Here is a 16,920-nt window from a genome sequence, read left to right on the forward strand (position 1 = left end):
TGATCAGAATTGCCTCAATAAAGAGCTGACTCACCAAAGTTGAAATTTTTTTTACAGTTTTTCCAAGCAAATGTATTATTCTTGTATGCTCACTTATTTAAATATAATTATTAATTTGTAAACATACTATCTTGCATTCTTAGCTAAATTATTCTAAAGAAAGCTGCAAAAAGAATATTTTTGTCTTTCTGTAACCACATGTGACCCCCCCCCCCAAAAAAAATCTCCAGAGGAATTGGGAGAACAAGAAGGACAAGTCAGTTCTCCAAGACAGGAGGTCTGCCAAATGTTGAGTATATTATTTCCTCCAGTACTGGTTCCCTCAGCCCCACTACATATCATTCAGGAAGGGCCTTTAACTCTCAGAGAGGCTTTTCCATGGCTGCAGGGGTCTCCAGGAGAGATGGGGCTCGCAAACGTTCCTTCACAAACTTTCTTAATGTCCTGTAGCTAACCTTAGAAACCAAGCAATTACTTGGTTGATAAAAGAGACTGCACACTTACTTTAGAGACCATCGCTATTTTAAATGGCTGTTTATTATAAAATAACTTGAAGAAAGGTATGATGTTTAAAATGTTAAAATGTACATTTCTGTACTTCTTGATACTATCATGCTTACCACAATCATCTCAGATGGCTCTAGAACAATGCATTCACAGCCACGCCTGAAGCTTCCTGCAGAACGTTTGCCAAAACTGAAAGGAAGGAAGAAGGATTTATTAAGACAGACTTCAAATAATTTAATGATATACTTCTGAGCTCCTTCTCAGTTGATATTGGAAAACAGGAGCAGAGTGAATACTAACATACTTTAGCTCTTGATAAAGTGGGTGAATATTGAATATAACCAAATATACTCTGGTTTCTCTTCAGATCATACAAATCTTTCACTTAATATTTGAAAGTTTAATTGCATAATTGACACACAATTGTAACAATGATTTTCTTTTTATTCATTATTAATAATTACATATTACTAAGTTTGCATTACCATACAAATTAGCAGATTTTTATTAAGACAAAAAAACTTTGAATGTAAGGGAGATGAACATTCATATACGAAACTGAATTGTCATCAGGACCTCTGAAATTCTCCTTGATCTACAGAATTTGTTTACAGCTGTGGTGATAAATGAACAAGCATATTAACTTTTAAAAGCAGGATGATATGAGGTACACAAGAGACTAATGAACAGAAATGAGAGATATGCCCATCTCTGTAAGAATACTTAAGTTTACATGTTCATACCTTGATTTAATATTTCAACAACAAAAACTCTAAAATCTATGGTTGGGAAGCTTTTCTCCCCTTCACCAAAATTCTAGATAATACTCCATCAGTGAAAATATACTAGAGTAGTAAACTGAGATAATATGTATTCACTATGTAACTCCACTGGTGGAGTGAGAGAGACTACAGAGGTGGTAAACATTAAAACCACTGCAGACAAAGAAAGCCAAACATACACATGTATACACTACTGCCCCAATATCCAAGTGCTCCACCAAAATGGCTATGGAATTAAGGGGATCTACAGACCACCCTTTTTCATGCCGGATCAGGGCTGCGGCAACCTCATGCCACGGCCCTGATCCAGCCTTTTGAGAGCATGAAAATGAGCCACAAAAACTGGCTCCTTTTTGCGCCCTCGAAAAGGCACCATAGCCGCATTACCGGTGCTCCTTTGGTGCTGTGTCGTATGGATGCAGCGCGAGAGGAGCAGCGCATGGCATCAGGGTACCTGGAGGCAGAGTCGGACATGTGTCATGAAGATGCTATGCTTTGACTCCACGCCCATGCTGGCCTTAATGGCCGGTGTGTACAGGGTGCAAGTCTGCAGACTACAGGATTCAGACTAACTCTGTAGACTAGGCAAAGCACACTTGTACTACTATACAAGTTGAGTCTCCCTTATCTTAAATATTTGAGCCCAGAAGTGTTTTGGATTTTGGATTTATTCAGATTTTGGAATATTTGCATATACATGATGAGATTATCTTGGAGATGGAACCCAAGTCTAAACAAGAAATTCACTTATGTTTCATACGCAGCTTATACACACACCCTGAAGGTAATTTTTAAACTACATTTGTGCATGAAACCAAGTTTGTGTACACCAAACCTGCCCTCGACGTATACATAAGGTCGACTTACAGTCAAGTATATACGATAAACTAAACAGATCCCGCAAAAGGGGGAGCAGAACTATATTAGTTTCATAAAGTGCAATGATGAGACTTCTGCATCCCCTCTATTCTGACTACTTTTAATTTGACTCAGCTCCCCACTCTGTGTCCCATTTCAAACAACAAGATCATTTCTCTGCCCTCCAACTAGCTGAACAGCATCATTATTCCCAGTTCAAATTCTAGGATAATCACCAATTATCCTTGACTATTAAAAGGCAATCAGGTTAGCAGAAGGTCATCAAGCAGCTATAACACCACCCCCCTTCCGAAAGTAGAAGGATCAGGGAGATTTTCCCCTTCCTCCCACTAGAAAGCAGATAATGGTTCAGAAATAAGCCAAGCTGTTCCCCACTTTCCAAAAATCTGGAAAGAACTCAATTAATTATCAAGCCACTCCATATCCCCTAATAATTCACAGTTACATAAGTCCCCTAATGCAAACCCATCCCTAATGAATCCCAGTGTTTTTTCCTCACCTTCGTATTCCTCCCTCCACTTCCCATACTTAACCATACCATCACCTGAGGGAAAGGAGTGAAATTTAAAAGGCATAGGAATGGGATTCTAGTCATTCAGTCCCACTTCAGGAATAGCAAATAATCATGCTTGACTTTTACCAAACAATCAACTTACAAAGGATGGTCATCAATCAGCTGAAATGCCACAGACCAACTGCAACACATAGCCACATCATTCCTCCAACTCCTCTAGTGATCACATTACCAACACCATGCATGAACAAGACCATCATGAGAGCAGCCACATGACCCACATACACCACTTGTGTACTATACAATGGAAAGGAAACAGCCTTTCCATTTCTGCTGTGCCTGTGTTTAGTTTAGTAATATGGCCCTCAAATCAGTGGAAAACATAAAATGTTCTCTTGCCCCATTCCTTACCTTTATGACTAAATTCTGTTGAAGTTTACAAAGTAATGGGATGTGTTGTTTGATTATAAATTCACATACAGTCTATTGTCTGAGAGAAAGAAGCAGACTGAAACCAATGTTATTAAACCATGCCAGTGTCTGTTAACAAACTGTCCTTTATAGAGGGAACCAAACAACATTTTTTCCTAGAACAAGCAGGACATGGGATCAGATTAAAGTTACATTCTAAATCCAGTTGCTAGTCCCAACCTGAGTAGGTTCACTGAATCAATAGGATTTACACATTTATGGAGTTATCATTATATAATTGACTTAGTAAGTCTATTCTGGGACTAGCAATTAAGTTTAACTAAATTATGCAAAGGTTCATATTTAATCCAAATATTCATTTTAGCAGTTTCATAACCTAAACTGCAAGAGCACAAATGTTTGTTTTTAAATTATTTATTCAATTTTAGATTTATTTATTCATTCGATATTCCTTCTTTGCCCAGTACACAACTGAGGGCAACTCACAACATCAGTTAAAAAAACAAAACACAGCTAAAATCAATTGTAACAGTAAAATAAATAAATAATCTACAAATAAAATAGCTCTGAACTGAAAATAGTTCAGAACCATTTAAAACATAATACTATAGATGAAGAAAATGGGCAGGAGCCCCCGTTCAAACTCATTCCACAACAAGTTTGGCCCTCTACCCAATGAAAGGTCTCTCCCAAATATCTTACAGCCTAGGTCAGCTTGTATGCTCCTTCAGATACCCTGCGAGTAGCTATCAAAAAGGCCTTTTACTGTGTCCTTAGAAAATAGGCTTGTGTGATCATGCAAGATTAAAAAGAGATAAAAACTACTAGATTTATTACCTGGTAGGTAACATGATAAAAAGGCTGCCTGGGAATATCATGGACAATAAATGGGCAGTGCAATAATACAATGCCATGAAATAAAGATAACCCAAATCTGTAGTCTCTCTGACCTATAGAGTTGCATATCTCTAACTACAATGAATACATTGAATCAATGAGAAATGGAAGTCAGCACTTATATAAGTATTATTATAGTATTCATACACTTACCCTTTGACTTTTCCAAATTTTATTGTATTACAAGCTAGAACTGAAACTGATTTAATTGGCATTTATGCCACTCGATATTCACAATAAACACAGCCCTCTCAAGATACAAAATATTACGTACTAAAGTTAAGTAAACAAAAACAAACTGGCCACATAAGTATTCAACACTATGAGTCAAAACTTATTAGAAATACCTCTAGCAGCAATTACAGATGAAAGTCTTCTTGAATAAATCTTGATTAGCTTTGAACACATAGATCCTGCCCATTCTCAGCTCTTTCATGCTGGATGAGGACCAATGATGAAGAGTCACTTTCAAGTTTCAATCAGACTGAAGTCTGGGCTTTGACTTGGTCATTCTATGAAATTCAAAGTTCTTTTTTTAACCATTCCAGTTTTACTTTGTGTGTTCAGGATCATTGTTCTCCTGGAGGTGAACCTCAACCCAGTCCCAGGTCCACAGCAGACTGAAATAGTCTTTCCTCTAAAACTGCCCTATATTTAGCTCCATCTTGCCATCATTCTTGACCAGGTTCCCATTATTCGCACAACATGATGTAGCCACCAATAAGGATGGTGTTTTCAAGGCGAAGAGTGCTGTTGGTCTCACACAGAGATTTCTGTGACAAGGCCCAAAAGCTGAGTTTTTGCCTCATCAGAACGTTTGTCTACCTGTTTGACTGGTCTCTCATCTGTCTTTTTCCAAATTATAAATGTGCTTTTGCATGGGTTTTGTTTTAACAATGACTTTCTTTTGGCAACTCTATAAAGCCCAGCTTGTGGAATGTCCAGATGAGTGGCCCCAAAAACAGTTTCTTCCATCTCAACTGGAAAGCTCTTCATCTTTTTCAGAGCTACTACTGGCCTCTTGGTTGCTTCTCTATATGCTTTCCATGGTGTAATAATGGATTTAATGGTGCTCTGGGATTAATGTATTTTTAAATAACTAAAGCCTGATTGGCGTTTCTGCACAAAGTTCACTCAGTCTTGTTATTTGCTTATAAAAGGGGACCCTCCAGAAACAGATGTATTTACTCTGAGATCATGTGGCATGGAAATCACACACAGATGGACTTCATTCACTACTCAGGTAAATTCTAAAGATAGTAGGGTTGCTTATTTATCGTGGCAAGGAGTGAATGTCAAAGCAACCAACAAATGCCACTTTGGTTTGGTTTACTTAATATTTGTGCCAGCCACCAGTCAGAACTGGGCAAATGAAGAAGTTGAATCTCTGTAAATTTCAGTCTTGCGCCTGAAAATAACTCTTCTGTATTAATGAAAATTAATTAACATTTAAAGACGGAATACAATTGTTCTGTGAGTTAGGTCAGGACTATGGACTGTCAAACTGTCACCTCTGCCCTTATAAACTTTAATATCCTAAAGGCTATGTATATCTTCACTGTAATGCCATTTTGCTTCTCATCTCTTATTACTCTATTTCTGTTTGAATGACTACTGCCACCATAAGGATTAAAAGGGATTCAAGACAAAGCTTTCTTCATCATAGGTTCAAATGCACAACCATTCTGCATTTAAAGACAGCTCATTTAAAAAATATGCTTACAGCAGATGAAGAATGAAAGCCTTACCAATTTGTGGGGGGGAAAGAAAGAAATTCCAGCAAGTGTGTAATTAATTTTACAACAATATTTACTTCTCAAGAAAAAGCTCCATATGAGTCTATAAAAATCAAATAGTTCCCAAGGGAACAAATTTACTTATTCCACTAATTGTTCTGTATATAATAATACACCCTCTAGCTACACTTTTTTCAAAACTGACTTTAAAACTAAGCCATTACTAAATTCTGTTTCATCATTAAAAGCTGCAATTCTATACACATAGAGTAGATATGTATCAAACTGCATTGTAAAGTAGCTACTTTCAAGGTACAAGTGGTCTGCTTAAATTAATGTGATATCATTTTATTTGCCATGATACTGGTTCAGGATATCTAAGTTCAAATTGTCAGTAATTTTTATGAAGATCAGTACTTTCAAAACAATTTAAACAAAAATTATTTTGTTTTAAAAATATTTTATAATTAATAAATATCTAAAAATATCTTGACATTTCAACATATCAGAGAAACATAATCTTCTCTCCTCACTATTACCAAACAACTATCTGCATGGAAACGCCATAACTGTTTCTACTTCTCTATTAGGCAAGTAGTCACAAAGATATTCTAAAAAACTGTTCAACATATCATTTAGAAAGGACCAAATGCAAAGAAAGAAAAAAACATGTCTGACTGAAGTACAGAAAATATCTGCTGGCAATATTTTCCATGTGCATATTGCATAAACAGTCAGCACAAGAGGAGCTTACTACAGAAAATCAGCATTTGTTGCCTCCAAGCCAAACAAATCCATAACAATAATTTTTGAATGTTCTATTATTTAGAATCATTGAAAAGAGAAGATATACATATGGTCCAAGCACTCACATGAGTAAACTGTAGGCAAAAAACCAATCTGTCCCATTTTCCTATGTTACTGAGAGAGAGAAAAACACATGCCATCAAGAAAGAGGATTCCTCAGTAGTGCTTTATTCACAATTATACAAACTGTCTGATATGCTGTAATACACATAGGCAAGTAATTCTTTTTCCACACAAAAAGCTACAGTAGCATGGAAGCTTCTGACAGTATTCATTATTGCTTCCTTGCCTTTGCCGGGCCCCTACATTCTTAATTTTCACTTCAGTCCAACTTCTCAGTGGAATGTTATTCATCACAAGCCACATAATGGTGTGTTAATTCCCTGGTGTTTCCGAAGTTATATTAAATACTGAAGTCAGTGTTTTATTTAATGCTTTTTAAAAAATTTTAAAAAATCCCAGTATTGATTTGACTACAACATGGAAAGTATATGATTATAATTATGATACAGTCCGTCCTCGCCTTACGCGGGGGATCCGTTCCGGATCCCTCCGCGTAAGGCGAATTCCGCCTATGCTCGAGCCCCATTGGAAACAATGGGGCTTGTGTGTGGCGGCGCGGCGGCGCAGGCACGCGCAGGGCGCAACAGGCGTGCATGCCCATTCAATTGAATGGGATGCGCTGCCCCTTCCGCCCCGCGTGCGCCCCACAGCTTGAGCACGTATGCTCAAGGCCGCGTATGGCGCGCCCGCGTATGGCGCGGGCACTCTGTACATGCTATTTATCCTCTGGTGGGGAGACACACATATATATTGGCATACTTGTGAGTTTTGCACACATAAATCAATGTTTTCTTGGCAAGTCATGTCTCTTCTTACTAGGCAACACACTGGCTAACAAGCTTCAGTTAACACTTACAAGCTGTACACTACACAATGAAGCATTACTGTGAACTTACAAAATTGTTATAAAGGTGGGAACAAACCTCAACAGCACAATGCAACATCAAGAGATGACATGTTTATCCTACATATCTGACATTTCAACATTTGTGTTGGGGGGGGGGAACCCTACCTATCATCCAGAACTATCAGCCAGAAGCTCGTTTTTAAATAGCTCAGATTAATACTGAACACAGACTGAGCTCTAAAATGAAAACACATCCTTATAGTTTTAAATATAATTTCCATTTTAAATATGAACAGTAAAACCAGGGAGTAAGTCCCAACAAACCTATTGGTACTTACAACTTGTATATGACTGTGCTGCAAACATTTTCCTGCTCTTGGAAGTTCTAGGAACATGTGTTTATTCAGCATAGTATTTCCATGACTATGAAAATACATGTATGCCAACAGATGTAAACTACAGTGGTACCTCGGGATACGAAATGCGCGGGTTACGAAAAAAATCCATTCAAAAAAACTGTTCCGGCTTACGAACGTTTTTTCGGGTTACGAAAAATTTTTTGGTGTTTTTCGGCGCTATTTCACACGAAATCGCAGCTTTTCCCCATTAGCGCCTATGGCTTTTTCGCCTTACGAAGATTTTCGGGTTACGAAAGCGGCGGCAGAACGAATTAATTTCGTAACCCGAGGTACCACTGTACACCAATTACTACTGAGATGAAATAAAGTAAACCATAATGATTGGACATAAGTTTCCTGATGGTTGCGGGATGGGGATTGAGAGGAAAGGGATTTTTTCATTGCAATGAAAAAAAAGGCTCAAGGGGAAAACTGTTGAAACAAACTATTGTTAGCTGCTAAACAATGAAGCTTAGACATTTATGAGTTTCCAAAGAGTCCAGTCCTTAAAGTACTTCAGCTTAAGTGCTATCTATTTCAACAGTACAGAGTGTCAGAAAATTATTTTTAAAATCTCCATTATATATTGTAAAGATATTTTTGACACAATGGCTTTGCACCAGCACAGTTCATCTGGGGCTCAGGTGTTCTCCATACAAAAACAACGAAAGGCAAGAGAAAACAACTGCCACAATGTCTTATTTATAGGAATATGGGTAGAGAAAGGTGCCTTTCAAATTTGAAAAGGGCAAATCAGCTAGTGAAGCTGACCTGATTGTCACTTTCATTAAGGGGTCTCTTAGTAGTTCTGTTTTATTTCATTTACAAAGGAAAAGAGAAAGTAAGTGCAAAGAATCTTTTGAAGTCCATGTGAAAAGCAGCTTGTGTTTTTTTGGCACACAGTTGACAAGACTGTCATCTTATACTGCTTCACTGCAGTAGTTATCCTTCCATCCCTTGCAACTTAAGACTCTGTTACCACTTATTGCTATCTTCCAAATCACAAACATGTAGCATAATTATGATCTGTTACAACTTTCTCACCTCTCTTCCAAGGATGAACTGCATTTTAGCCTTGGATTTAAAACAGAAAATCTTCAATGAATGGGCTAGAGTTTGTTGTATTGTTTTAAAGTGTACTGTTTTTAAGCACTTTTATCTTTTTAAACTGTATTTTATTCTTTTAATGAGTGATATGTCTTGATATTGTAATAGTTTAATTCTACCGGTATTTTAATGCTCACTTTTTATGTTTTAATTGTACTGTTCTTTTAAATGATAAACTGCTCTGAGCTTTTTGGGGAAAACAAGATATAAATAAATGCAACAACAACAACAACCTTCTGATGTAAAATTAAAAAAGACATCACCATTTGCCCCCAGCTCAGACAAGAGCAGATATTACTCTCAGCTGCTGTTCCATACTGATTCTGATATATTCTGAAGAATTTAACTTTTCTTTCTTATATGTGAGAAGTCTATGAACAGAAATATAAATTGCCTGAAATCTCAGTTGTAAAGCATCTCTTCCCTAGTTGATATGTCATCTGTTGTTCTAAGCATCTGCTCTCTTCTTGCTACTCCAGTATTTTTAATTTCTATTAATCATACCATCTGAAAGATTTAGATTTCATATGATTTGGCAAATCGTATGAAATCTAAATTACAATTCCTGAAAGCCTATCCTCTAAGTCCAAATCAGACCTCTGAGTGGATATCATAAACTGCTACCTAAGTCAGAAGTACATCGGAAACAGTCTATCAGAACAGCATTACTTGCACTGGGATGCACTTTTGAATACACATTCCCACCAAGAGACAAATGTAAATGAGAATGTTCACTAAATGTATGTCTAAATGCACACATTACTGCAGATGGTTTATAGCATTGGTCCCCAAACTGTGTATTTAAGGGATTTTGGACTTCAGCTCCCACAATTCTAGACTATTGGCCAACATGGCTGAGACTTCTAGGATCTGAAGTTCAAAATCTCTTAAAGGACCACTACTTTTTAGATATACAATTTCTTCAAGGGAAAGGCACATCTGATTTGTTCTGTTTTGTTCCAAGTTATGCGTGGTAAGTTGTTTCTGTGTGCAAAGTGCCTTCTGTGGATTGGGTGCAGAAGTACAAATCACCAAGAATGCTACTACACAACCACTGCTCATTGCAGGAAGATCAGTTGAGATGCATCCTCACTGTAGAAATAATCTGGTTTGACACCAGCAGAGCTCTGGTGCTGCAACAAACTAATTCCCAGAATGCCATAGCATTGAACCATGGCAGTTAAAGTGGTGTTAAACAGGATTATTTCTGCAGTGCAGATGCAGCCAAGGAATCTTGCTCAAACTTTTTGGAATGAACAGAAGTTTTGAAGTGAAACTAATGACTGATCACACTCTCTGGTAGGCAGGAGAAACATTTAGACATTATTCAGTCACTCCTGATCTTTCTGTCTACCACTTTTAATTATACATAGTTCCTATACTGCTAGAAAAGACATATATGCTATCAATTTAGTAGTGACTGTTACTGAAATAATGATAGAATCTGTGCAGTTAATCCACGTCTGTGCAATACCTTGCAGTTAGCCTCAGGCAAACTGGAATAAAACTGATTTAAATGCTACGAAACACCAAAAGCTAAGGCACACAGGGAAGGAATTCAAGAGACCTTTCAAGGTTGAATTGAATCTGTATCAACCAGTAACTTGAAAATATTTTTATCTGGTTTTCTTCTTTATCCCCTAATGCATAGAAACATTTAAAGACTAAATGCAAATGCAGATTCATACTTCCAAGTTTTATTTACCTAGCATATAGCCCAAATATTCATATGCTAGTGATACATTTGTATTTACAAATCTGCTATGTTAGCTTTATGCTTCTACCTGTACAGATAATATTATACCAAGAACAGGTGTGCTGAACCCAGCAAGCGGACACATAGAAAACAGACACATCAGTTTATCCTACAATAGACGTCATGAGCACGCCGCCTCTATATGGGGCGGGGCGGATGTGACATCATCACCCCGCGCCAGGGCACATAGTGTGCCCTTTCCCCAGCCGCAGAAGGAGCTCCGAAACGGAGCTCCTTTTGCCATTTGCGTCGCTGGGCGCAGCCTTTACATGGCTGCGCCAGCGACACAGAGGAAAAAGGGGCCAAGAGGCCCCTTTCTCCTCCTCCCCGCCATTGCCGGGTGTCCTTGGGGCTTGAAGCCCCAAGGACACCCCTTTCCAGGCTGCGGGGAAGCGGCCTGAAAAGTGGCGGATCAAGGCCTCGGAGGCTGCCGTTCTGGCAGCTGAGGCCCCGATACACCGGGGAAAGGGGCGGGTGCAGGCCGCCCCAAACGGGCGGTCTGTAACCCGCCTATAATTCCCAGAATTCCACAACACTGAGCCATGGCAGTTAAGGTGGTATCAAACAGGATTATTTCTGCACTGTGGATGCAGCCCAGGTTATATAATTCCCAGCCGGCAAACCCCCATTGTCAGTTCACAAATGCTTCATTTTTACCCCACATTTTTACATCTTTTTTTTTTTTTCATTTTTCTTGTGGAATGTACATAATTTTAAAAGTATCAGTAATATGGATAAAATCAGAAACCAAGCCATTTAGTTTTGTCAAAGTACAGTCAGACCTTGGTAGCCATGGGGGTTGTGTCCCTCCCCCACAGATACCAAAAAATGCATGACCTCAAGTCCCATTTCCCCTAATGGTGGCATGGTGCATATGTGCCCACTAATGCACCTGTATGCACTAGCTGCCTCAGGGACAATGGGGGCTTGCCATCTGCACTTGCTGAAATCCACGGATGGCAAGTGCATAGATATTGAGGCTCCACTGTACATTTAAGACCATCTCCCTTTCTGTGTTTTACTGTAGTTTCGCACAATTTCTCAAAATGACTTAAGAAATATCAAAGAGCTTCAAAAAGACACAGGAAGTTCTTAGTGATTTATCTTCAAATTTGAACTTTTTCTCCTGTGGTACAGCTAACAAAAACAAAAAAACAAACAAAAATCAAGGCCTGAACACCTATAGACTGACGTTTTCACTGAGACAAGAACTTAAGAAGAAGAGCCCTGCCTCCATGGCATTTGTCCCCATCCAGCCTGTGAGGGAGTGAAAAGACAGGCCCAATGCCATCGGGCCTATCCTTAAGAAAAAGAGCCCTCCCTCCATGGCATCTGACTGCATCAGCCTGGAAGGGAATGAAAAGAAAGGCCCCACGCCATCGGGCCTTTCCGTAAGAAGCAGACCCCTTCCTCCAGTCCATCTGCCATGGTCCAGGCCTAAGAGGGATAGAAGAATTGCTGGACCTGATCCCCTTTCCCACCACCATTCCCTCCTCCTTTTGTGTCATGTCTTTCTATATTGTAAGCCTGAGGGCAGGAAACCGTCTAACTAAAAATAATAATTGTAAGCCGCTCTGATAGCCTTTAGGGCTGAAGAGCGAGGTATAAATAACATAATAAATTTAAAAAATTAAAAATATATAAGACTCAGATAAATTAACCTGGTTTTTTTTTTCCAGACATGTATATTTCTTTAGTTCTTTCTCAGTGCTGTAACTAAACTTTGCCATAGGCTAAACATATCAAGAAAGAGTGGCACCTGGGCTACTTTGGAAAAACTTTGGTTTTAAGCCAGGAGAGGGGGAGGGTATGAAACTCCCAAAATTATAGGCCAGGTTCTAAAGAAAGTGATTAATGAACAGCATAAAAGCATATTTTATGGAATGTATACTTTTCAGTTATATATTTTATTGTCCAATATGCAAAGCCATTTTACTGCCTTGATTTACAACAGTGAATTTCAAAAAACACAAAAATAAGTCTCTGCATACCACCTGAAAATTGCTGAGTGTCTAAGCAGACCTTTCTTCTCCTAATCCTACATCACTATAGAATTATTACTGTATTTATATAATAATTACAGTATGCCCTTCCCATATGCAGGGGCTTGGTCCTGCTCCTTGGGTCACCACAGATGGGAAAAACCATGAGGATCAAGTTTATTTTAGTCAGTCAATGGTGATGTACGCATGCCTGCATTAGTGCACCGCTGGGCATGCATCGCCACTGGCTAATATGGAGGTCAAAGCCTACAGTAGACTCATTGTACTTTTCAGTTTTCTCCAGCACTAGCATAGTAAAACTGAGCATTTGAAAATCACAGGTCCTCGGCCAAGACCTTGTTAAATGGCATTTTTAAGCAGAATTAGTAGTCCGTACCAGCATTATGATTATGAAAATCATGGGTCCTAGTTTTGGAATCTGATTTATATTATAAGACAAACTAATTTATGTTATAAATCAAGTATATAAGAAATAAAACTTCCCATGTTCCATTATGCTGGAGAGAGAAAAAAGGACCAATCTAATGGTACTGTGTTCATAAAATAGGACAAAGAGCAGAGATCACTGTGTGATCTTCCTTTGCTGAATATAAGCATATGATGAAATGATTTCTAAAATCCAGTGACAAGTAACTTGTAAAACTATACTGAGCTCTTTCTCTTTTTTGTGCGCAGTATCAGCAACTGATATTTGATTAAACATTCAATATATGTAACTTATCTTTAAATATTTAAGGTGTAATGTAAGTTCCAGTCATACCTGCTCCTTGGTAAAAACATTGATTCTTTGATAAATACTGAACCAGACAGAAGAATATACCAACATGTTCCAACATCGTCAGGGCTGTAAATATAAATGATAAAATATTAGAAAGTACAATTAGGACAGAGGAAAGAGAAGCTAAATGCAACCAAACTGTAACGCACAGAGCTACCTGTCACAGGGTTTGCTTGGCAAGATTTGTTCGGGGGGGGGGGGTTGCATTAACCTTCCTCTCAGGCTTAGAGAGTGTGACCTGCCCAGGTCACCCAGTGGGTTTCCATGGCTGAGCAGGGATTCACACCCTGGTCTCCAGAGAAATAGTTCAATGTTCAAATCATTAAATCCTGCTAGCTTTTTCTATGATGGACTATTTTTTAATGGTGAAATTTTGTAAACAGACATTTTCCTGAATATGTGCCAGTTTTATGCATCTAGACAGTGTGAATCATGCCTTTTCAATGAATCTGATAACTTCAAATATTTGTTCTTCTAAAATAGTATGTTGAAAGCTAAACTAAATATGTGAATATATGTACCAAAGTAAAAGTATCATTAAAACTTTTAACAAACTAAGCCCCAAAAGTCTATGCATACTTATATGGCAACATATCTCAATGAATTCACTGAAACTTCCTTTTGAAGAAATATGAAATAGGATGGGGTGTGTGTAATGAATAACCTCTCACAGAAACAAACAAGCCCATTCGGTTTTCATAACTCTCTTTTTGCTACTCTTTTTGCGCCCAGCATTTGTCCCCATACTTTCTTTATGCTACTATTTTGTACAAAATGTTCTATGTTTTCTTCCCGAAGAACCCGATTACTAAGCAGCTTAATTTTAGAGGTCAGAACTAGCAATATATTTAGTTACTGACAGAGAAAACTGTTTGATCTCATTTCTTCTTGTGATATTAGAAGTCAGCTTCCCAAGAGACAGATCCTTCCTTCCACAAAACATTAGCTCACAAGACTTCTAAGAAAACAATTTTGAACATGACAATCAACTAATTTAAAATGACTGCCCAAATTATATTTCAATTGTATTTGTTTGGCATGGTTAGATACATACTATGACCTTGAAAAACCTTCAAGATTATTCACATGTTAAATTGGGCATCTGTTTCTAAAACTTCCACATACCTTCAACCCCAGTCTATTGGAGGGATTTACATTATGAAATCATGATTCAACATCTCTGTCTAACTGTAATTCTTAGTCACAAATAACAAGACTATGACAAAGCAGAATTTCTGACCTAACCCATACATTTTAACAGAAGATGGCAACACAGCTATTAAAATTCAGAATAGTGACTAATTCCAGTTGAATGCATCAATCCTAAACCGTGTTGTTTGTTTTTTGTTTAAAATAGTTCAGGCAATGCACTGTACATATCTCCAAGAGAGAGAAATTTAACTAATACAAACAATATCTCACTTTTACAGTTAATAAATAAGTTGACGTATGACTAAATTCTCTAACTTACATATCCATACAAATCACTTGATGTGCCAGGACATCAGCTAAATTTGTTTATTCCCTTCAGCATGTACTTCATGTTGAGTATCAAGTGATAAACCTACATTAGAAAGTTTCAAAACTCATTTAGCAGTTCTTTACACTTCTATTACTCCAGTAAAGTTCACCTCTGCACCATTCCTGTCTCAGCATGTTCTAACATGCTGCTTCCTAACTATAGAGTTCCACCTCCTTCAAGATCTGTTTCTCTGGAAAAGCTATTTTTACCAACCCAACCAAAGAATATCTTAGCCTAATCCTGTATGTTTACTACTATTAACCAATTCCAACTCCTATTGACAATCCCTGTTGTTCAGCCACCCTTCCACTCAAACCCAGATCATTATCTGAAAAGAACTAAGTCAAGTTTCTGTTTTTAACTTAGTCTGCTGCTGGCGATATCAGTGATATTGAAAATGTAACTGCTATCACATTCTATGGAAAGACAAACATCATTAGAAATATGGTAATACATTACCTTTTTTAAATGTGCACAAGGTTGTACAGTCTCTCAAACTGTGTTAGATAATAACAGACTTAGATTCTTCCTAAGAAATCCCTCTCACAACTAAGAAAGCAAGAACTGGAGTGTTCTGTTCTGTATATCTGACCCTCACATTCACAAATATACAAACGTAGCACAAGGCAAACCCTTCTGCTGGCATTCAGGCAACTGACACATATTTAACACATCTGGAATAGCTAAAGCTTTCTCTAAAAGTTGCATCTCTTGAATTTTATATATATACTGTATAATATAATCAACTAGCAAAATCTTGAATATTTGCCTAATGTTTAATGCCGGTTAGGAAGCATTCATTTAAAAGAAACATTCCCAATAGAATATGTAAATAAGCGATTTTGATTTACTGCAGTGCAGACCTGGCCAGATCCCAAAGCAACTTTGCCAGCTAGGAAAAATATACCTTCGAGGAGACTGAAAAAAGCAACAGACTAGCCTAGCTGCAGCTACTCTTGCATTATTAAATATTCTACTGGATGACTTTCACAAAAGCCAATGAGAGCACAATGAGAATGCATATTCATTTCTTGAAGAGGTCTTGGCTTACTATTTGAAATGAGAATACTGAGCTTTGCTGGGGCTTCAAAAGGAGACTATTTAGAAGGATTTCAATCATTTTCAGATAAAGTTTTTGAGAGATTTCTTCCTTTCTTCCACCATGGGGTGAAATCTCCCAAATGTATCTCCCAAATGCACATGTATATATGTGTGCAAGAGCATGTGCCCACAAACGTCTCCGGAGTAATTACATTCCCTTAAGAATCAAGCCTTTGTGTAGTTATAACCCCTATGGCCCACAGTTCAACCCAGAACAAAAGCAGCTGTCTCCATGTCTTAGCAGTAAAGGGCACTGACTGCCTTAGGAAAATCATTCTAAGTTCCATGGCTCAAACAATGTCTCCTTCCTGTAACTGGGCTACAGACAAAGGAGAAGAAACTTTCTCATGCTCTCAGAACACACAAATCCCAAATGGATACATATCTATATTGCTTTTTCCCATTTGGACATCTATACTTTGAATTATATTTAGTATATTTCAAAAATGAAGTGTGCTGACTTGTTAGTCTTGTCAGTCCATGTTATATTGTTTATAGCAGTTAATTTTCTTCAATGATGCCTCCAGGTCTGGGGGGAAGGGCCAATGGGGAAAGATGGCTTCCTCCTTGATTCTACTACAATTATCTATTTGCTTACTACAATTGCTTACCTGTTTATTCCCTTTCTCTAAACAAAGCTGACACATCTGTGTGTTTTTTAAAAAGAACACAGTGTTTAGTAGGTTTTCTTACTAATCAAGGTGTTTGTCGTTAGCTGTCTTTGAGTTGGCTTCAACTCATGGCAAACCTGTGAATGAGATATCTCCATGTTTCCCTATCCTCAATCTCCC

The 16,920-nt window shown here is 37.9% G+C and overlaps 1 protein-coding gene across 1 annotated transcript in view; it reads right to left on the bottom strand.

Moving 5' to 3' along the window:
- Positions 1-16,920, bottom strand: part of RAPGEF2 (Rap guanine nucleotide exchange factor 2) — a 226,347-nt gene that overhangs the window by 119,111 nt on the left and 90,316 nt on the right. Inside the window, 2 exon segments of the mRNA XM_042469076.1 lie at positions 621-696; positions 13,489-13,572. Of these exon segments, the coding sequence (XP_042325010.1) occupies positions 621-696; positions 13,489-13,572 (160 nt within the window).

Source organism: Sceloporus undulatus, chromosome 5 (assembly GCF_019175285.1).
Source record: "Sceloporus undulatus isolate JIND9_A2432 ecotype Alabama chromosome 5, SceUnd_v1.1, whole genome shotgun sequence".
Lineage (NCBI taxonomy): Eukaryota > Metazoa > Chordata > Lepidosauria > Squamata > Phrynosomatidae > Sceloporus > Sceloporus undulatus.